The sequence below is a fragment of the Egretta garzetta genome, unplaced genomic scaffold (genome assembly GCF_000687185.1).
Source record: "Egretta garzetta isolate BGI_Z169 unplaced genomic scaffold, ASM68718v1 scaffold220, whole genome shotgun sequence".
NCBI lineage: Eukaryota > Metazoa > Chordata > Aves > Pelecaniformes > Ardeidae > Egretta > Egretta garzetta.
The window spans coordinates 1,268,192-1,290,394 of NW_009258414.1; the positions used below are offsets into that span (position 1 = coordinate 1,268,192).

Below are 22,203 nucleotides of genomic sequence, written 5' to 3' on the forward strand. Positions count from 1 at the left end.
CCTCCGCCGGCCGCGGGCGGGAGGCAGGGAGAGAGGGACGGCAAAGGGGAAAGGGAGATGGGAAAGGGAAGAGGAGAAAGGCCATGGGGAGGGAAGAGGGAAGGGAAGAGGGGAAAAGTAAATCAGGAAAGAGGGAAGGGAAGGGAAAGGAAAGACAGGAAAGGAAAAGGGGAAAAAGGAAAGGAAAAGGGGAAAAAAGGAAAGGAAAAGGGACAAAAGAAAAGGAAAATAAAAAAGGAAAGGAAAAGGGAAAAAAAGAAAAAGGAAAGGAAAAGGGAAAAAAGAAAAAAGAAAGGAAAGGGAAAAAGAAAATTAAAGGGAAAGAAGGAAAAGGAAAAAGAAACAGGAAAAGTGAGTGGGATAGGATAGGAAAAGAAAGGAAAATCCAGGCTGTTGAAATGGTAATTACAGCTGGTTTGCACCACTGAGAAGAAAAACGCTGCAGAAGGGCCTGCAGATGAGGTGCAGGCAGTGAATTCTCAGAGCCAGCATGTCCTTGCCGTGGTGAGCACGGGGCCTCTGCTGTGCGTGCCCATCTGTTTGGGGAACACGCTCCTGCAGGGAACGTGAAATCCTGGGACACTTCAGTGCAACAGCAGGCTGCAGCATGGAAGGGGAAAGAAGCGCTGTACTGAGATCCAGGGTGAAGCCTGGCTGCAGGTCCCAACGCCACGGAGGGATGCAGGGGTGTCAGAGACACCCCTCACACCTGTGGGCCGCAGGTCTTTGGGACACTGGGTCACTCTGAGTTCAGACCTACCCTTTCCCTAGTGCTTGCACTGGTTGGCACTGGGCTGGAGCTTTCAGTTTTGACATTACCCAGCCAGGAAACCAGGAGGGAAGACAAAGTAGAGCAGGCTTTGGGAGCAGAGGGATGGGGAGCCAAGGGGGGGATGATTTTTCATCAGCCTTCTCCAGACCTCTGTCCAAGTACAGATTGGTGAAGGATGCAAACACCTCCAACTGCAGAAATAACTTCAGTTCTGCCCACGGTGTCAACGACACGCTGCATGCTCTATGATCATTCTGGATGGTCGGGTTTAATCCAGCTATGGAATTATCTTGCAGATACCATTCTTAGTTCACAGGACTCAGCCCCTTGCCAGAAGTTTTGTGGTCGTTTTAGCAATAAAATGCTGCTGCTGAATGAAGGTCTTGTGCTTCTTCAGCAGTAAATGATGCTCAGCTATTGAGCTGCTGTTATTATTTCCACAGCGGTGCCAACAGCAAAAGCAAAGACTACCAGTTCCCATTTATCCCCTCATGATCTTTTCCCTGTATCTTCTAAAGTAGACTCCACCTGGCCACCAGGCCTGAGCCTCTTGCCTTCACATCTCCAGCTGTCAGCTGCCACCACCTTAGCAGTATTGACTCACTGGACCAGATCCTGGGTCATACACACAGCTCAGAGGTTGAAGCCATAGGGTAAATGAGGCATAGCCAGGTTACCTGCACTGTTCCTCACTCCAAAGAGTCCCTTAAGGACAGTTAAGCTCCAAAGAGGTGCTTGCATCCTCTGCCCAGTCCTCTGTCTCAGCAGAGCTGGGCCAATAGACATTCTTATGACTTGGATCAAATTCTAGCACTGAAAAGCAGTTGGGAAATTTTAGACATGGTCTCATTGTTTCACCTAATTACAGCACTTGTCTAGTTAGAAGGTGGTGTTGGTTCCTCTGCTTGTCTTCTCTTTTAGGACTGACACATATGAAGCAACAAATCTTCTCAGGCTTCAGTCCTGGGCTGAAGCTAAGGAAGAGTTTGGTTATTTATACCCTGCAATGAGATGGACTCTTCCAGCTCACACCACCAGCCCGTAGAGCTGCTGCAACTTAATGGAGCCACCTCAAAGCAGGAAGGTCACAGAGTATCCTTCTCCCTCCCTTCAACTATGTCCAAATCTTTCACTGTTCCTGCAAAATGGAAGAAGGTGCTGTTTGCCTTGCCGTGTCTGTCTTCCATTTCCTAAGATTGAGTTACCAGGACAACAAAGAAGGGTAGGAGGGAAGCGCGTACATGTAGCTCTGCAGGAGTAACCTCTTCGTGTGCCCTCCCACTGGAGGAGATTGGCAAGCAGGACCCCTTCAGTGGAAGATGCAACTCGGGTTTCAACTGAATGCTGTTGGAAACCCTACCTGGCCCACTGATCACCTTCCCTGCACGCTAGCAAAGCTCAGTGATGTATTCAGCTCCAAATGGCAGCTATTCAAACGTCTACGTCTGTAGTGGGTTTGCGTGGCAAGGTTTTGGTAGCAGGGGTGGCTACAGGGGTGGCTCCTGTGAGAAGCTGCCAGAAGCTTTCCCCCATGTCTGATGCAGCCAGTGCCAGCTCCAAGATGGACCCACCACTGGCCAAGGCCGAGCCGTCAGTGACAGTGGTAGCACCTCTGGGATAATTAAGAAGGGGGAAAAAAGTCCTGTGCAACTGCAGCCAGAGAGAGGAGTGAGAATATGTAAGAGGAACAACTCTGCAGACAGTGGAGGGGGAGGAGGTGCTCCAGGCGCCGGAGCAGAGATTCCCCTCAGCCCCTGGTGCAGCCCATGGTGGGGCAGGCTGTGCCCTTGCAGCCACGGAGGCCGAGGGACTGCACCCCGTGGGAGGGACCCCAGGCTGGAGCAAGGGAGGGGAGTGAGGAGTGCCCCCCTGAGGAGGAAGGAGCAGAGACAGCGTGGGATGAACTGACCCCAACCCCCATTCCCATCCCCCTGCGGCGCTGGCGGGGAGGAGGCAGGGAAAATGGGGAGTGAAGCTGAGCCCGGGAAGAAGGGAGGGAAGTGGGGGAAGGTGTTTTAAGATTTAGGTTTTATGTCTCATTATCCTTCTCTGATTTGATTGGTAATAAATTCAACTGATTTCCCCAAGTCAAGTCTGTTTTTCTTGTGATGGTAATTGCGAAGTGATCTCTCCCTGATTTTGACCCACGAGATTTTTGCTATATTTTCTCTACCCGGTCCAGCTGGGGGGTGGGGGGAGTGACAGAGCAGCTTTGGTGGGCACCTGGTATCCAGAAACAAGAACAAATTTAAGGCAAATTTGCTTTGGCAAAGTACAGTGAAGCCCCAGGATGCTAGGATTGGCTGCTAATGTCATGTATGAAGTTTCTCACGCTTGAGATTTCCCAGGATGAGGCCTTTTGGACAAGTCAGTCTCCAGAGTAGTTCTAAGCTCTGAATTTCCTCAGAACATCCTCTTTTGCTCACATCTGCAACAGGAACAGAATCTCTGACCTTAACAACTCAAAGACAGGAGAAGTGGCTCATATTCAGTCCCAGGCTACTTCTTCATATCTAAGGAACAAGAGTTCTCCGTGGAACTTGGAGAAGGGCAGAATTTGACAGAACCACTAGGGTTTTACTGTCAAATACAAAGTCTGGGTAAGCAGCAGGATGGCAGTCAGGGAATTCAAACCTATTAAGCCAAGAGCTTTCCTGACGTTTCTCCTTACTCAAGCTAGGTTACTGGAGCAAAACAGATTTTCCATCCTATGCTCATCTTCCCTAGACATAACACCAGATCACTGCAACTTCCCTGCCGACAGATCTTGGAACCAGAAGGTTCCCTGCCTGTTCTGATGCTCCAAACGTGCTTTCAGAGTCAATGTCCTGCAGAGGAACCCCCTCTGAAGGGCAGTGGCCCTTCCCAAGGCAAACTAAGAATCAGGTATGAGGGAGGACTACCCGTGGGTATGCTTCCGAGAGTCTCTTTGCCAAGAGGGTCCAAACAGGGCAGCATTTAGAAGGAGCAGATGGAGGAGGTTTTTCATGTCTCCTCTGGCTTTGCCTTCAGAGCACTCAGAAGAGCTGGCAACACGGGAGGAGAAGAGCCAGAGGGAAGCATAAGGACTCTGACTTGTGCCATGTCTTGCCCACCATCTCAGCTCTCCTACCTCAAGCATTCCTCTGCCTGAGGCTACAGAGAGGAGCCAGGAAGAAGCAAAATTCCCATCTTCACTTAGCATTCTAATACAACTTAGTATTTTGGAAAAAAAAATAAGAAGAAATAATTTTCATTTCGCTGCGAAATTTAAACTTGAGCTTGAGAGATTTGAGCTTTTATTCAGCTTTTTGAGGTCTCCTTTCACAGCAACCAAGACAGGGGCAATGACATGAGTGCTAGGGAAGTTACTGAAGGGATAGAATATTTCAAAGATTAAGGGGGTTATAAATCAGAAGAAAAAAGAAGTCAGAAACCTTTTCTTAAATTAAAACCAAGGAAGGAAAGGCGCAGGGAGGATTGGAGCAACACACAGAGCTGGACACACAATGTTGCTAGTTCCTAGTATCTGAAAATTGTGGAGTGTGACTGCAATATTGCAGAACTGGCTTTCAAAACTATGAGACATTGAAGCACAACAGTTGGCGACTGTTCCCTTGCCTTATCTTTTAGCTGTTTAAGACTCCTATTTTTCAGTATTTTCCACCACAACCATTGTCATTAGTTTTCAGATAGAAAAATAAGCCCTCTGAAAAACGGAGGAAATCACATGGTCAGTACCAGAAGACTGGCAACAACTGATTTCTGATGCGATAGGCCTTCAGGGATTCTATATATATCTGCTCTCAAAACGGGGCTGCTGCAGCAGGCTCTGAGAAATGCATTACTGGGGAACAACAGGCTAGTGAAACAGTTCTGGAATGAGCAAATTTTCATGCTGGTTAGATAAAAAGCTCTGAAGAGAAGAAAGGCTCTTTGCTTGTTTAGACCTTCAAAGGAAAGGCGCAGGAACGGAACTGCCATGGGTTGGACTTCCCTCACTGTGGTGCATGAATATTCTGTATAATGCCCAAGAATGCTGTCCCTGCTTCTGGCAGAATTTGTCTTCAGAATTTTTTTTTTTTCCACAATGTTGAGTGTATTTCAGATGAGACAGTGATGGCTCTTAGTTACAGGTTTCTTTTTTACTCTAGGAATTTAAGCATGATACAAAAGTCTTTACATTTTAAATCCATATGCACTTAATGCACTTAGTAAAAAATTTGATGGCAAAATTAGCTGAACTCTTAAGTGATTCATTTAGACTCTGATCTTGCAAATATGAGCTATGCTTAAGCATAGAGTCAGGATGTAGACAGGATCAGGGATAGCCACTGAGAAGGTGTCTTTTGTCTTCATTAGGATTATTTTTATGCATAAGGATCAATTTAATATTATGTGTGTGGCAGAATCTCATGCAACAGTTGCAAGGGGATGAAAAATACTGCAGTATGAAGAGTATTTCACCTTCAGATTAAAGCAAGGCTAAAACCTGCAATCCCTTCTCTCTAATAATGAAAAAAAAAATAAATGTAAACAGGTCCACACTGCTTAACTCTGTTTCAACAGACCTCCTGTTACTGCTGCAAGCATTCAGGCTTGTCTCAAAAGACGAGAAGGAATCTGTTAAGCTCACAGTCAATACACTCCATTTCCAGATTCTCCAGACAGACTATTAAATTATCCCTGCTCTAATTTGTATTAATACAAAAGATTAGGAATGACTACCGATTTCGTCCCTCCGGTATCTGGCTTCCTTTCAGAAGGCTGATTAAACAAGCATGTTACGACAATAAATAAAAGGATCCAAGTTGACTTACCTCCACTTTAAGGAGTGCACAGCCTTTCAAGAATTCTTGAATATTACTGATGCAGTCAGCTTCATTTTTAGGCTCCAGGCAATACTAAAGAAAGAAAATTCACTAGGATCATTGCATTGCCTTCCATCTAGCCTCTATTCAGGCCTGCATGAATATTGACATGTGCGTTTTATACTGAATTAGGGAAGCTTCTTAAGGGGGCGGATGGGGGTGGCAGGCAAGCTGTCGAAGCAGGAAGAGCGAGCCACCGGAGGAAGTGATGCATACATCGAAGTGGTCGGCATCTTGTTTTGAATGTCAACGTATGACAGTGCCCTAAGTGACAGTGGGAAACCGATGACCTTTAAGAACACATTGCCCCCAACCATCACACAGAAGCTAAAGATACGGAGCTAGCAAAACTGATTTTTTGCGTAATAAATAAAGGCTCCTGTTTTACAGGGTGGAGAACTTGTTTGGTTTTTTTTTTAATTAAGCAGCTTCTCTTCTGTGTTGCCATTTCCCATCTCCGATTTGACTCCTTCCCTTTTTTTCTCCTGCAGTTACTTACCACACTTTTGGACTGCCTGAAGATAAACCTCGTAAAACTGTAATAGGAGGCACTCACATGGCTTAAATGGCTTCAGTTCATTGGATTTGCTGGCCTTGGGACAGCTCAAAATGGCATGGATGCAAGTTTTGTTATTTATTCCTAACCTAATCTGCTTCTCTAGTGTATTTCCTGGCTAACAAAGTATTTTAGAGTAAGAGTTCTCAAAGAGTGAATATATTTACAGTTGTAATTGATGTTATTTACGTAAATATGGACAGACTGCATATCCTTCTACTCAAAACCAAGATATTTTGATCTCTGCTGGGCCCAGTATTTCCTGCCACTGAATGAACACGCGTAACTCGGCCAACTGCAACCTTTTGAGGTTTTTTTCTGGATGTAGAGACAAAATTGAAGAACTAAAGCTACAGTCGGACTTTGCCCTCAGTTAGATACATCTGGTAACTGAAATGTAAAACATCCATCTCCAATACACCTTGGCTCATCTTATTTACCAAAGGAAAACGTACCTCAAAATGATGAGGGCAGCATTTTACTGAGCAGTGCTCCGTTTCAGGCTAGCAAAACACATCTTAAACGAGTTACCTTCTCTGCAGATCCCGGAAGAAGTCGATTAATGAGCTTACAAAGCACGGTTCCATCTTTCAGAGACGTTTTCAGGAACTCCTGCGGATCATCTACTATTTTCTTAGGGGAATTTAAAACTCCTAATGAAATAAGCCACGTTACAATTTGTTCTTCTGGATTCATCGCAGAGAGTTCTGCCGCCAGCGCAGTTCTCCTGTGCAGCAGCTTGCGGGAACCCACATCCGTGATTACATCTTCCTGCCCCTGCTGCTGCTTGCAGAACTCAAGTGTGAAACTACTTTTTTTTTTTGGCTCAGCACAGCAGCTCACCAAATCCTAAGAACCAGCAGCATCGTTACTCTCAAGGTAAGAAACTTTTTAGTAGTTTCTAGCACTGTTACTTTGAAGAGAGAACGCGAAAAGCAGGTCTTCAGCTACACATCTGCAACATCATTGAAAATAATAGTATTTGATGGAGCACTTTTTCCACCAAAAAGATCTTGCCTGGCGACTTCCTCCTCGTGGCAGCTGGCATCCTATCGTCTGGTAAACTCGGTCTTAACTTGTAGCTGTTGCCCAAAGAAGTAAACATACATTTGTCTTGAATACCGAAAATAATGAGGTATTTGCAGCATTAAAGTTGAACTTCACGCCAAAGATGACTGGGGGGAAACGTCACACTAACTTTTTATTTTTCAACTTTATATGGCAAACCTCATTACTAGAATTGCCTTCTATAGTTTACTATTTTCAAGATTTCATTTTTGAGAATAAATTCTCATCATGCACTTTTTGTAGAAAAAATTTGGGTTTTCAACTGTTTTCTACAAGAAGCGCGCATTAATCCAAAATGGGTTTTTGGAAGATGGTAGTATCTCAAACATCTGTGTAACTTCAAAAATTTCATAAATTCAAGTCACCCAAAGCTGAGAATGAAACTTCCCCACTGTTTCACTTACCCTATATCATGTCCCTTGCCCTATTAAAATGTCCCTTTCCACCAGCTCTTCAGGATCCATTGTACGGAGTACAGTTTTCCACCCTGCTCTGGTCCCGTCTTCTTGCCATTTTTTTCTCCTTTTTAACTGTCCTTTCACCAGAACAGATGGAAACCGTAGCGGTTCTGTTTATGAGCCAAACAAGTTGGAGCATCATGGATTGAAGCGATACAACAGGAACAAATTATCCTAGAGACCAGAACTTCTGTGACAATATGCTGAGCCAATTCCTAACCCTGATACTTGAAGCAACTGTCTTCAAAGACATCAGCGCTCTCAACCTGCTCAGGCTAGTAATTTAAAGGGTAGGGAGAAACAGAACAGCAAAAGGATAAAATAGATGCAATAAATGCACATGGTTTTGTGTCTCCACTTTCCAGGTCTTATGACTGGTACCAGGACCTACGTAAGGATAATTTTCAACAGCCACCAGTAAGAAATCAGAATTGCCCTGTTCGGGTTAGACAGGCTTTTGACCTTCATGAGGATGTGGGGATGAGTTCCCGCTCTCCGTTGTGTGGCAATACGAGTAACATGTAGCTGCAGCCAGTGCGAACAATAAAACTGGCTGAAACTAAATTGTAGAACTCACGCCATCTGGTGAAGAACATCTACAACTATCCCGATGTGTGCAAAACATTTCAAATTTATGACCAATTACAAGAACTTCAGGGTTGTGGGTTTTTCTTTTTCCAGTTCTCATGAGCACTACGATTTTGCCAAGTGAGTACTTGCAGTCTCCTTTCATAGCTTGCCTTTTCTTTTTCCAAATCTGTAGTAGGCAAGACAACTGGTAATGCTCATTCATCTATGGGGACAATGGTTTGTACATGGAAGACATCCACTCATCAGAACATACCCGTTTCTGATGTAAAGAGCAGAAATATTTAAAATCAGGGAAAATAACACACCTGCTTCATTAAACTCAGCGTTACCAACCTGAATGCAGAGGAGTACTTCACCCACTCCCTCCTCTAAAGCAAACCAGTTTTTGGGTGGACAGGCAGGTTCAGTTTCATGGCCATTTCACACACAGTTGTTGCAGCCACGCAGACGTTAATGGTTGCAACTACAATTAAATGAAAATACTTGCCACATCTTGAACACTCACCAACTGCTGCGAAGACCTCGAGACATATGCATATTCAGAAAGCCCCCAAACTGAAGGCATTTCCGTTTAGCCACCTCAAGCTCAATTTTACATCTTTCGGAAAGGACCCATCTAAAAGCCTCCTGGCTTGTTCACCCACCCCTACACTAAAATTAATCCTGTGGCAACCCCAAGGTACGAGGGTATAGCCACCAAGCAACAAGGAATTTCTGGTCTGGTCTTTGGAAAAGATTTCAACTTTGGTTATTTGCTGACAGAAACAAATCAAATGAATCATCAACCATCTCTTGCAGAGTCAGCCTCCACCCCCAAGTTACAAATACACTTTTATTTGCAGACTGATTTACACCAGTGGTAACTACATAGGCATAGAATTATTTAAAAAATAAAAAAAGGGGAGGCTGAGAGTGGTCTATACCCAATTATCAAAGGACTCCGATGGCCTATACACCAGTAACAGCACAGTGACAGGAGCAAGTTAAGAACCGCATCCAGACGTTCAGAGAACATTCTAGAGTGATTCTCCCCAAAGCTGCTCACTTTGATGTAACTTGCTCACTTTTTCAGCAGAGGGAGAATGCCCAGCACAAACGCTGGGGTATTTTTCTGCTGCAGAACCTACTGATGCCTTGAACTACTGACTTTCAACGATCAAGTCTTGAGTCAGCGCATGAGCTAACTCACATTGGTTAGGTACATTCTCATTATTTAGCATTTTAGGCAGGTATCAATCTTTTTTCGTATGATAGTTCATATGCTGGCACTAGATTTTAGTTAGGATGATCTGGTTTAGCCTAAAGAGCAGCATCCAGACTATAAGCTACTGCTGAAAAAGGAGTCTCCCTAACGTTACTGCGTGTTATTCTTGCAGAAGATACTCTGAGACCACTCCGTCAACACGTAACACCAGACATCTTTTCTACCATGCGAGTGTTGCTGAGTAACAGGTATTTTAATATAAAAAAACCAAACAAAACCCATAATGCTTTTGTTTAACAGTAGATTTATTAGCCCTGGGAAATACTGCGGTTCTACCCATCTGCTACATACAGGCAGACTTACTTCTAGAATCTGCAGTCCATAACTGAAGTTTAAAGTGATATTCTTAGCCCAAAACCCAAAGGTAGTTTTAAATCTCTAGACAAGGTATGCATGCTTTTTCTTTAGCTACTCATTATAAAGTGGGTGTTAGTTGTTTAAATGAGATCAGTTTATGTCTACCACGGAAAAAGTCAACGTGAACTTGATTAGCCGTGACTGTTTAAGTAATTCAGCCAATCTGAAGTTAGTTTTCTACATGAAATACTGGTGCCTGAAGATTCCTCTCTCGTACACTGGCACATCAACATATATGTAAAATAAAAATCCATCAAAACCAAGGCAAAGTTTTGAAGAAAGCATCTTGTTGGAACAGATGCAGTGCTGCCTGGAGTTTTGCAAGATGTCAGTACATACAACACCACTAATTATTCTGGGCATTTGTCACTAATATCGCCTCAGTACCTCAACACTTCTTTCCTCTCATCCAGAAGGCCTGGACAATTACAAAACCATTAATGTAAGAACACAGTAAAACTTTTAATTGTTTTTTAGTGAACAAGAATTTGTAACAATTTAGTTCTCCGTATTTTAGAGGATTAAAACTCACTTTAACTTGCTCTTTTTTTCAGCCTAAACAGGAAGTACCCTATGTAAAAGGTAACCCTGGAGTATTTTTCTGCTGCAGAATCTACCGATGCGTGTACACTGACTAAAAAGAAAGGCTCACTCTTGACTCTTGGAAGATGTTAGCTGCGGCAGACAGCAACTGACTTCCACCTGAGAATTTTTTTCATATCCAAGAGATTCGTAGTGCTACTTTCAAAGGCAATTCATGAATGGTAACACAATCCTCTAAAACAAATACTGGGTAACACCACACTCCAAAGCCAAGCTTTATCAGTTGCACTTTGTTATCCTTTGATTTTCCAATGCATATCCACTGCTGCACTGCCGCCTTCTAGTCACCATAACTGAAAAAAGGAAATGCAAGTTAGTACACTCTCAGAAACCAAGAGACAGCCCAAAAAGCTATATCATCTCTAGTTCACTGTTTTTATATACACAAGGCTTACATTTGGATTCTATTCAATTTGTCCCAACAGTATGAAAACACATCAATAGCTAACTATCATCAAAACGGTCTGAGGACTACTTGTATTAATGCACACTTCTTGTACAACACTGTCTCCAGAGCAAGTACTAAGTAAAGCCTCTGTAATTCCTCTGCATATCCCCCTCCAAACTCTTGCCTACCACAAAATCCCACTAGCTCTTGACCGTCTCAGCATGATACTCGGGAGTCCTGTCATAAACTGGCATACTCACTGATACTAATTTGTAAGTAATGTTGTGCTATAAATTAAATAAAACCTGTGATCATGAAAAGGCGAACAGCTTGCTGAATTAGTACAAGTACATCCTCACTTTTTAAAAACTTAGTATTATTTTTCCTGCCTCACAGTCAGTTAAGTTCTATTGATTGCTCCCTAAACTAACGTTGTCACCATGCATGTTAAGAATTTGGAAACGTTTATAAGCTGCAGAGTATGCTAAGAAAGTGTGCTTTTATCTTTAGTATCTATTAAATTACAGCATGGCCCACTACCACCGGTAAGTGACAAAACACACCTAGTGAATTGAGAAAAAAAGCACTTCATTTTTCCAGAAGAGAGAAGCTTTTTTGCTTGCCATGAGTAATTAACCCTCAGCTTCACAGCTAATACAGAGAATTGAAGCTAACATGGAACACGCGTACAAAAAAGCTGAAAACATCCCAACACAACCTATATAATGATTTGGCAGAACCTTTCAAGAGTTGCCTAGGATGCTGCATATTGAAGACAATATTCCGTCTCTTTATTAGCAGATTCATGATCTGGATCAGCCTCAAACTGTAAATTTAAAACTGACTCCTGCTAATTTTTTGCAGGACTACCGACAACATTTTTGAATGAAAAAAGGTTAGATTTCTTTATCTTTAAAAAGACACCTACAGTTCAAATGGTATCCTTTCCAGTAGGATTTGTCATTTAAGTATTTCAACAGTAACACTTAAGAGGAACACGAAGCCAAGGAAGGTAATGCTTTTTTGGTTGGCTGAAATTTTATCAAGTGATAGAACAAAAAGTTGGTCAGGTAGCAACTTTTATTTAACTATATGCTTCCTTTGACTCAGAACTGAAAATACCCGTGATGCTTCTCTATTTGATCTAAAATACAATCCAGTACCCTGAAATAAAAGCCTATTTTTGTCTTCTTTATCAAGGTAACAGTAGCAGTTTATTGGGAGTACTTACAAAATATTACCGCCATACTCTGACAAAAGCATTGCGGAGTTATTTAGTTGCTGTTGCTGAGACTCTCAATAAACCATAAGGCAGCCGAGATTACAAACATTTCACAGTATGCAAAAGAACCTATCCTTCACACAAAATGAACTTCCCTGAAATCAGTGACCACGCATCAGATCCAACACCAACTACAGCTTTTTCTTTTCACCAAAGAAAGTGGTATTTGAAACTAACAGCAAAGTATGTTCTTACGTTTACAGTGTACTTTGAAAAAATACACAGAAAGTACACGTAGTTCTTACATAAATACTTGCTTTGGAAAAGGCATTTCTCCTCAGTCTTCACTCCATACTAGATTTTAAGATTCTGCACACATTAAAAGCTTTTTTTTTTTTTTGAGTAACAACTATTTAGTAGAAAAGCTTTCCGAAAGGCAGTATTAGCACGACAGCCATTTCCACTTCTTTTTTCTTCCCTGCTGAGTTATCAGAGAAACAGAAGAGACAATCACTCTTCCATCTAAAGTCAGAAAACAGTTGCTCCTACATCTACTTGAAAAATAATTTTAGGATAGGCTTCAAAGTCATGAAACACAGCTGACCTACAAAGTTTTAAGCCATTCTGGAGATGCCTGGAAGGCTACAATTTAATCCAAGGACCTCTGCGGAGATTAATTCCTAATCAAAGATTATACTCAGTATAATCATTAAATTGCATGTTCCGCACATTTAACCAGACTGATGAAGTGTCTGTACTGGTATTTACTATTCCAGTTCAGATTTTAATGGTCTGGTCTTACGAAGATTCCTAGACTAAGTACTCTCTGCATGTTTTAAAGTTACGATTTAAAGTGCACTTGTATTTAACATTCAGTCATACCTAAATTGGACCAATTTCTGCACATGAGATGTCTCTGTCACTCCTAACTTGGTAGGCTTAAAAAGCCTACTTAAACCTCCTCCTCCAAAAGTCAAACAGGAAAAGTCGATAACACTGTTTAGCCACCAAGAACATCCATCCCAATCCATAAACACAGAACCACCAGGAATGTTCCTTCCAGCTACTATACTAGCATATTTACCTTATGTATTGGTACAGGCACTACTCATCTCTGCCATCAACACAGACGAACCAGCATTACTTCAGCAGTTCTCTTCTAGAAGTTATCACCCTGCAGTCAAGAGAAGATACAACAAATTGAGAAAAGTACATTTTACATCATGAGTCAACCTATAGTGCTTTCCCCCCATTTCCAAAAAGTCACAAGCTTGGGTTTGCAGATTATTCTGTTGCAAGTTTTACTACTTCTCTTTTAAGTGGTGGAGGATTCACTGGCTTGGAATGGACTGGAATGGCTTAGTGACAGGTTGCATGGCTTATGGATTCTCATTCCTTTTCAATGGTGCACTGCCATGTTAAATCCATAAGTTGAACGACAAAATTTACTGAGGACTAAACAGTAGTACAAAGCTTTTGGGTTTGTGCTGCTTTTTTTTTTTTTTTTTTTTTTTTTAGTTGGAGGTCTTCATGTCTACTATTCAAGAGCATCTTTTGAACTTCATGGCGTTACCTGAGTCATAACAACTTGCCACAGGTTCTGCCACATGTACTAGATATCCCTGTAACGCAGTGTCAAACTAAACAGAGTCAGGCATCCAACTAAACGTCAAGTTTGCAATGGCTTGCTTCAAACTCCCAATAGCCGAGCTGATATTTGTCAATCTAAACCAATTCCTGATTTCACAAGGCTTTAATTTTGTTTAATATAGTATATGCAGCCTCTTTAAGCATCTTCACTGAAAGATACTGGGCACAAAACACCCCCTCCCAACCCTACTTGGCAATATTCTGTCTATAGTGAGCTGCATCACGTCTTTAGTTTCAAAATTGATGCCATAAATGCTTTTATCCAAGAAGAAATGTTGAATTTTGAGAACTTCTAATGTATTGAAGTATTTCTTTTCCTTTTTTTTTTTTTAAAATCTAGACAGCACTTCCATTGCCATAACGTGCAGCTTGTCTTACTGTACTAGAGGAAGATAACTTGGTTCAATTTTGACTTAGACTGAAAAACTAGTTTGCTTTGCTTACCATCTTTGCTGTTTCACAGGCATTTGATGCTTTAAATCAGCTGTGGAATGCTGAAAGATTCACTTGTTTTTATGAAGCCATAAGCCTTTGAGAAGTTGGAGAGAAAGACTTCTTTGCTTATCTTATTTTCTCCTTTGGAATCAAAGATGTTCCTTTAAAAGTGAAACACTACAGAGTTGCAAAAATTTGAAACAGTATGAGTAAGCATCGTTTTGCAGCTTCTTTGATGGAATTGGTCAATTTTTTTTATTTTTACAGTATTCTGTAGCTGACTTACATGTACATGATTTATTTGGATGGGAGATCTTTTCAAACTCCCCATGAAACAGTAGGAAGGCAGAAAATAGTATTATCCACTTGCTTTTTTCGGGTTAAGTGAATGAAATCCTCTATTTTTCTTTACACAAGGATCTGAAGGCATTTTGTACTGAGAACACTGTGACTTCAAATGCTAGGCAAAACTGAACTTTGTGTGGAACATCCCCACCACCCTCCAAATCACAAGCAATACTTTGTTTAAGAATGAGATGCTGAACATGTAGAACAATCCATCTCCATGTTAGATGGTTGGATGTTGTGTGGAAGATCTTTAAGAACTGCTTGTTCCATTCATGAGGAAAATCAGATGGGAACTGTGGCATTTCAGGGAAACTTTACTTTGAAAATTACAACACTAGTACACAGCTCAAGTTTTATACATTTAACATCTGCTTTTCGAAAGAAATGTTAACAATTTTGAAATGAAATTAAACATTGGTTTAACTTTTCCTCACAAAAGCATAAAAGTCATGGAGGGGAAAACTTAACAGGCAACAATAAAAAAAGGTAAAAACAACTTTTCCTTTTAGTAGTCCTCTGGTAGTAAAGATAGAACAACTTCCACTTTTTTTTTTTTTTGAGAAGTAATCTGTCTTGGTCCAAAAGTTTAAGAGTGTTTTTAGTATCTGCTTCTGCCTCCACCTCTATCGGATCTGCTTCCACCACGGCCACCACCTCTGGGTGCTCCGCGGCTTGAACTACTGTAAGAATCACGAGGAGGTGGATAGCCCCTTTCCATGGATGGGGGAAGACCCCTGTCTTGTCTTCCAACACGATCACGGCCACTTGAGTAGACATCACTTCTGCTGCTTGAGTAACTTTCTCGGCTTCCATATCCATCTCGTGTGCTGCCGTAATCATCATATCGACTGCTTCCACCATAAGATGGCGGGGGCCCTCGTGCAGGTGGAGCACTACGTGAGTTACCTGCAGGGTCAATGGTCAGGTAATATGGCAACACCATAAGTTATATATAACAATTTCAATCTGAATTTACAGAATTGCTGCATTAAATGTTTACTGCTACTCTTTTGTATGTATTGAGATGTTCTTAATATAATCTGCCACGTTAATGGTATTTAAAGTAGGGATTGCATATCAGGCAGTGAGTGGATTTAAAGACTCTGAAGGAATGAAGACGGTGCTTATTCAGGCAGGCTCTTTACTGGGTATTCCAGAACAGCTTGTTATTTTAGAGAAGAAACTCAGCCATATTTTCCAGAGATAGTTGCAATTCTGAACTGTAGACTTTGCTTCTTTAGCTTATAGCTTATTTAACAAGATGATCAAATGATAACCAACAACTGCACTTTCACTGTAAGGGGAAAAAAAGCACGCCACTTCCCCCTAAAACACAAGCAACCTAGTAAAAGTCCATTTTTATGACACCTGTACAAATTACTGTATGATCCTCAAAATGGATTCTTACCATAACTCTCATATGAATCTCTGTAGGAGCCTCCACTTGGATGATCCGAGTAGTCTCTGTCGCGTCCACCACCGTATCCATCACGATCGCTATAGGAGGAAAGACTACTAAGACTTAGTACAAATCAGTGAGATCACAGCAAGAATAAAATGACAGGGAGAAAAATCCAACAGTAGGTACCTATATCCCCTGGATGGGTATTCATCACGTGAACTGGAATGACCATAATCACGATACGCGTAGTCTCGTGGAGGTGGCGCGTAGTCCCGTGTATCCCTGGAACTGGGATAATCTCTGCTTGAGTAACTACAAAGAACAAGAACTGAGATGTTAGCTGTGTGTCATACCTCAAAAAAATCAGGGTTCAAATCCTTCTCTGAACACAAAGGCCAAACTAAATTAGTAAAAGAATTTACCCGTCTTTAGTGCTATAACCGTCATCTCTTGGAGACATGTAGACATCTCTTCGTGATGGCATTGGTTCTCTGCGTGGAGGACCACCGTAACTGTCTCTTCCACGTGACACAGGAGCTTAAGAGAAACAGTCCAAATTTTTTAAGTTAATTAGCACTTAGCCATACAGAAGACTCCTCAAGGTAACTATGAGCAGACTGTTCATAGCAATTCAAACATATCTTTGTAGCCTACATTTGTAATACATTTCTGCTTGTACAGTTTTAAAGCAGCACTAGAAGGAACATACTCATCAGATCACACCAAATTGTTCTGAACAGCTACAAAATGATTATCGGTATGAAGAGAACTGTTAGATTAAAAAAAAAATCTACACACCATCCCACAGCAGATTTAAGTTAAGACTCAGTGATTTGCAACAGTTTCTGAAGAAAGACTAAGGTGCTACAGCTGACTAAGCAACAAAATAATTCAGGAGGTCCTTACCTCTTCCTCCCATACTACTGCTACGCACTGGTCCTGAAGGCGCAGATCTTTTAGGTGGAGGGCCTCCACTTCGTGGAGGTGGACCTCTCTTCATAGGAAGTGGTCCTCGAGAAGACCCTAGAAGGATAAGCCATAAAACAACTTGTTACTTCTGTGATAATCCACCTGTATGCCCCTAAAGCCTGAACTACAATAACCTAAGCACTGTTATTACCACTGTGTGATCAACAGTAAACCTCTACAATTAGACCTCAAAGCCTTCTCTTATGTTTTGGCCACTACTAGATGCTACTGGCAGAACTGAGAGCCCATCAAGTTAACTTTTCCATAGCCTAAATTCCTGTGAAGAACTGTCTTTTAGAACTTATCCAAAAGCCACAGGGTGTGACACAAGGGAGAAAGACAGCTGATATCTGTAATCAGTCACAGCTTAAATGCTCAACAAGTTACTGTTCTCAGAAGACAAGAGCCACCTGGGAAGATGTACTAGAGAAGATCCTACAGAGAGGGAAGAGGCACTAGAGAGTCTGTAGAACCTACTACACAGACTCTTCAAGACAGGAGTTTTCACTACCTCCAGGGTTTCTTTCCTGCATTACAGATTTTACTGTTTTACCTCAGGTGCTGCTTGCTTTTTAAGCGATAGTTTTGATACTGAAAAGTCTCTGAATAAATAGCTGTATCTTAGTTTAAAGAATATCCAGTATCAAGTAAGGTACTATCCTTCCACTTCAGAAAGCTTCAACTCAACACACTACTATTTTATAATAACACACAAGGCTTTGCTTCCCTAATTACTACTATGATCTGGAAGGATCAGTCCTAGAATTTATTAAGTTTAGACCTCTTGCTAGTAAGAATGAAAGGCAGTTCCCTTTCCCTGGTGGAAGAGAATCGCTTTTTCAACTTGAATACCAGAAAGCTTCCTTTCTCACGTGCAGGGCAGGAGTTTTGCTTTTCTTTCATAGCCAAAAGTCAAGTGGAGTGTTAGTTGTAGAAGGGAATCTTCATATTTGAAAGCCTTTTCTTAAGGTGTACTTGCCTAATAAAAAATTTGTCTAAACTGCCGAGATCATATTTCATCATTTTAATAAAGAAAAAGGAGTGCACTATTCGGCTGTTTGACTTTTTTTTTCCAGTAGGATTATTGTCATCTTCCAATGGGATTGTCTTGTATGTTGTCGAAGTATATAATGAGAGAGGTAAATACATACCCAAGTGACTCCCTCTTGAAGGTGGTCCTCTCGCGCCACTTCCGCCTCTTCCACCTCTAAGGCCCCTGGGAGGACCTCTGCTTCGTGGAGGGGGTGGCGGCCCACGCCTACCACCACTTTCAAAGGATGGCTTGGTTGCTTGTTCCACTTTAATTGCTTTCCCATCTAATGACTAAAGAAGAAGCTGCTTTACTTACTGCTCAGTCATGTTTGTATTTCTTAAATTAAGCCCCTCTTGCCTCACTGTTATAGGGCTTCCATTTTATAAAGTTAGAGAGCAACTCTAGAACCGATTTCAGTCTTCAGTATTAGTCCCCACGTACTCAGCAGCATGTTGGGCCTAATTTCTACCATACTTGATTCTTGTAGTATTGACGAAAAAAAAAAAATACAGAGCAGCATCAGAAAGGACTTTCAGTGAAAACACAAGTGTCCAATGATTACGGCAGCCCCATGTCATTTATTCTGTAAATGAAACACGATTTATGATCTCCAATTTACTTTCAATTGCCACGGACTTTTTTACCAAACTAGGACTGCACCAGTAGTTACAGGATTAAGCTGAAAGTATCTTAGCTTCAGTTGGGGTTTCTGGCAATGGGGAGGCCGTTTAGTACATTTTCTTGATGTCCTGATAAAACGGTGATCACTGAAGTACTTAGAAGTAATTTCAGCATCTACAAAGCAGACTGAGTATGGTAATTGACCCCTCTTTTCTACTGTTTCAAGCTGGGTTTTCAGAAAAGGTGACCGTCACAATTTACTCTATGACTTGCTTTTCCAGAGTGGAGATGCTTTGTAGTTTGGGGGTTTATTTTGTTTGTTTGGGGTTTTGTTGTGTGTGTGGGTTTTTGTGGAAAAAATGTGGAAGCTTTTTCTGGAATATAGACCTGCAATAACAGGAACTCTGCAGCCAACTATTATATCTCAAACATGAGCAAGTGGTACGACATACTGAGTAACTTAACCTAATTAATCAAATTTCTGTATAATCTTTCAGAAACCACACATTTGATAATTATAGCAGAGCCAAGACCAGAAGCTCTACTGAAGTTACGTTACTGTGCATCTATCCTGGCAAACGTGGTTTATTTGCCTTTTTTAGCAGTTAAATATTAACTCTGCTATGACAACTAATGAATTATACATGCAGAAGTGTTTATTGCACTTCTCTGCTGCAGTAAATGAACAAGAACATGACTGCTAGTAATTGCTTACTCTGAACTGCTTACAGTTGTTTAACAAGGTACTGAATCTTTTTCATTCTCTGCTGAAATCTAGCCCTCTCTGAAATCATCCACTGTAGTAGCTCATGTATTCTGCCATACAGTAGTTGCAGCTACTGTTTGAAAAACCTATATGTATATCCACAGGTCCAACTTCATCCCTTGTGAGGAAAAAAGTACTAGCAAAATCATACTGGTCTTGGCTTTGACTTTAGTGAAGTATTTTACCTATGGAAGGTTCCTCAAAAAGCCTTTTGGCATGACAAGCTGAAACATTCCAGGAGCGAGCATTAGTACCTCTAATCACTGGAACTTCTTGGTTTGTACCACATTATTTTGTCATCATCATTCATCTGTCTCAGTCATCTTTCTCGAAACAGTGGGCTTGAAGCCTTAATCTTTGCCATCATTACCACTGCTGATCTCAACTTCATGGCAGATTCCTAACACCTTATTTCAAGTTTGGAAACCAACACCATCCCCTTCTGCTAGCATTGGTTCTGAAAGCCTGGATGCTAGGTTCAAGTTCTTTTGGTTTTTTATGTAGGAGGTACAGTTTTCCTTATCATTTATCCTCCTATCTCCTTCTGCCTTGCACTTATACATCTTATCCAGGCAAAAGATAGGCTTGCTTTGAAATGGCTTTAGGTAAGCAGTCTTAAAAAGCTATCCCTAAGTTCCAAGAAGACCTTTCAATAGGTCCAAGGTGGTTTTGGGGGGTTTTTTTGGTTGGTTGGGTTTTGGGGTTTTTTTTTTGTTTATTGGGAAAAGAGCTTTGTCAAAGTTTGTCCCGTTTTAAAGCAGAGGGGACAACTTCATTTTGGTTCTTAGGTCAAAGAAAAAAGGTCTCATCTCACTGAACAGACAAAATTCAAACAAGCCATCTCAGAATAAGAAATTTTTTCCAGTGAGCCCAAAGCACCAGCTGCCAACACAAACACTCATTAGTTGGTGTTTATAACCTTGATTCAGAGTGTTATAGTAACATTTTTAGTATGGTATTGGCACCATAAAGTGCAGTCACCTCGGTGCTAAAAAGCAGGAAAGTAATTTAAGATAAAAGTCATTTAAGGGTAGTACTTGATTTGCAATCATAAAAACTCCTGTAAGTGGAATGAACAATCTACAAATCTTTGTAAGCTGGGCCAGGGAACCTTAACTGAACAGAATTGGTTAAGTCCTGCAAACTGTTCCATGTTCTAACAGAGAAGATGAATGAAATTTGAAGCTTTGGAGTGGGGCAGAAATCAAGTATTCCATAAGAAACTGTTACAGAAACTTGCAGGAAATTGCAACCTAACAGCACACAGGGCTTCCCTCTCCAATGGATCATTTTACTGTTGATGCTGCAGTGACTCCACCATTTCTGCACATTCCTTGATGGCACACCAAGTGGGCTTCCTTTCACCAAATATATTCAAGAACGGGAGATCATCTCTTACTAGGCCGAGCTTCTATGTATTATATTGCTTTATCACTGAAAGAACTGGAAACACTTTCTGTTGATTAGAAGACGACAACCTTCTCCAGCACTGAGTTCAGACTGTTTGGATTGTAGTATTTGCTTCCAACCTCTTGACACAGTCCAGCTGGCTTGGCAGGTCCACACTGGAATTAAATCTTTGACTTGTCCCAGGTGTTTCCCCTGAAGTCATATTCTCTCTTTAATTACCCATTTTGTCCTCAGGACTTAAAATCAAAAGATGATGAGAACAGCCTACTGCACAGAATGTCCACTACAGACATGGAGTATTCACACTTGTGTCCAGATAAGCATGTGCATTTCAAGACATCAGTACGTAGAATTGACTACCATGCAATTAAGGTTCTTCTTAAAGAAGGTTAATAATTTGCTACGATAAAGTACTTCTAACATTTCTTCTGTGCTGCTCAGACATGCTAACTGATCCAATTCTGCAGAGAAAGTAATTTAAATGAAAAGTCTCCACCCCTGCTTCAAAACCATTATCTCTTGACCTCTTTCTGCAGGACTGAAATTAATCTTCCAACAAGCAAGCTTAGTCTATGCTTGTCCCATTTTACAATGACATGCAGTTAACTCCCTTCATTCCCTCCACCCAGAAAGGAGGGAAACATTGGACTGAACATTTGCAAAGCAAAAAATCAAATCCAAATCCACTCTTGCAGGATCTATCAAATTCAGCTTCTTCTACTGGCTGCAACTTTGAATTCCTTTGGAATGACAGAATGAGCTACATGCCGGTGATGCAGAACTCTTCCCCCTGGCCAGACAGGTGAACCAATTCCTTACAGACTACTTGAAGCCTGCATAGTGCTTCTGTTGCTTCTTAAGTGCCTGAAATTCTCATAAGCGTTCAAATTCATCATATCCAAATGGACAGAAAAACTCCCAAGTTCCGATTTATCACAATGGTCTCTTCCCACAGCAGGCCTCTAACATTGCTCTTCCACAGATCTAGAACGCAGAGTCTTTTTGAGGTACAAGCAGTACTTATCGTCCACAAGGCTTTCTGAGAGGCTACCTCATCAACGTTTTCCACATCCTTCATATCTATGGTTGAACCAAGCTAAAACTGGAACTATACACAGCAGCAGGTTTTTGTTAGAGGTCGTTCTAGGCCAAATCCAGAGTGAGGATGTTCTTTTCATACAATATTTACGGCTCAAATTTCCAACCAGATGAAAGCACTTTTCGATTTGTAGCGTTGAAGACAAACCACAAGAATGATGATCTACAAGGCAGTACTTTCCAGCATTTCTTGACAGTGATGCAGATGGTGCATTCCAAAACACATAGACATTACCTCAGCCACAAGTGTTCAATCTCATTTAGCTACTTCACTAAGCATTATTTTCCTGAATGTTTCCAGTGTGACCAAAGACATGACACAACATTCAAGATTCAGAACAG

The 22,203-nt window shown here is 41.4% G+C and overlaps 2 protein-coding genes across 3 annotated transcripts in view; both read right to left on the reverse strand.

Moving 5' to 3' along the window:
• The window catches only part of ARHGEF6 (Rac/Cdc42 guanine nucleotide exchange factor 6), a 43,188-nt gene extending 33,312 nt beyond the window's left edge, over window positions 1-9,876 (reverse strand). The window contains exons 1-2 of the mRNA XM_009643286.2: window positions 6,710-9,876; window positions 5,572-5,655 (exon numbers count right to left, since the gene is read on the reverse strand). Of these exons, the coding sequence (XP_009641581.1) occupies window positions 5,572-5,655; window positions 6,710-6,874 (249 nt within the window). The 5' untranslated portion in view covers window positions 6,875-9,876. The remainder of the gene's footprint in view (window positions 1-5,571; window positions 5,656-6,709) is intronic.
• A 92-nt stretch (window positions 9,877-9,968) lies between these two features.
• RBMX (RNA binding motif protein X-linked) overlaps window positions 9,969-22,203 on the reverse strand; it is a 14,152-nt gene continuing 1,917 nt past the window's right edge. The window contains exons 3-10 of one of the 2 annotated variants that reach the window (XM_009643313.2): window positions 18,085-18,256; window positions 16,871-16,987; window positions 16,387-16,501; window positions 16,151-16,276; window positions 15,971-16,059; window positions 14,224-15,468; window positions 13,214-13,303; window positions 9,969-10,812 (exon numbers count right to left, since the gene is read on the reverse strand). In XM_009643313.2, the coding sequence (XP_009641608.1) occupies window positions 15,161-15,468; window positions 15,971-16,059; window positions 16,151-16,276; window positions 16,387-16,501; window positions 16,871-16,987; window positions 18,085-18,256 (927 nt within the window). In that variant the 3' untranslated portion in view covers window positions 9,969-10,812; window positions 13,214-13,303; window positions 14,224-15,160. Of the gene's footprint in view, window positions 10,813-13,213; window positions 13,304-13,620; window positions 15,469-15,970; window positions 16,075-16,150; window positions 16,277-16,386; window positions 16,502-16,870; window positions 16,988-18,084; window positions 18,257-22,203 lie in introns of those variants that run through there. The other variant, XM_009643306.2, reaches the window with a different exon arrangement.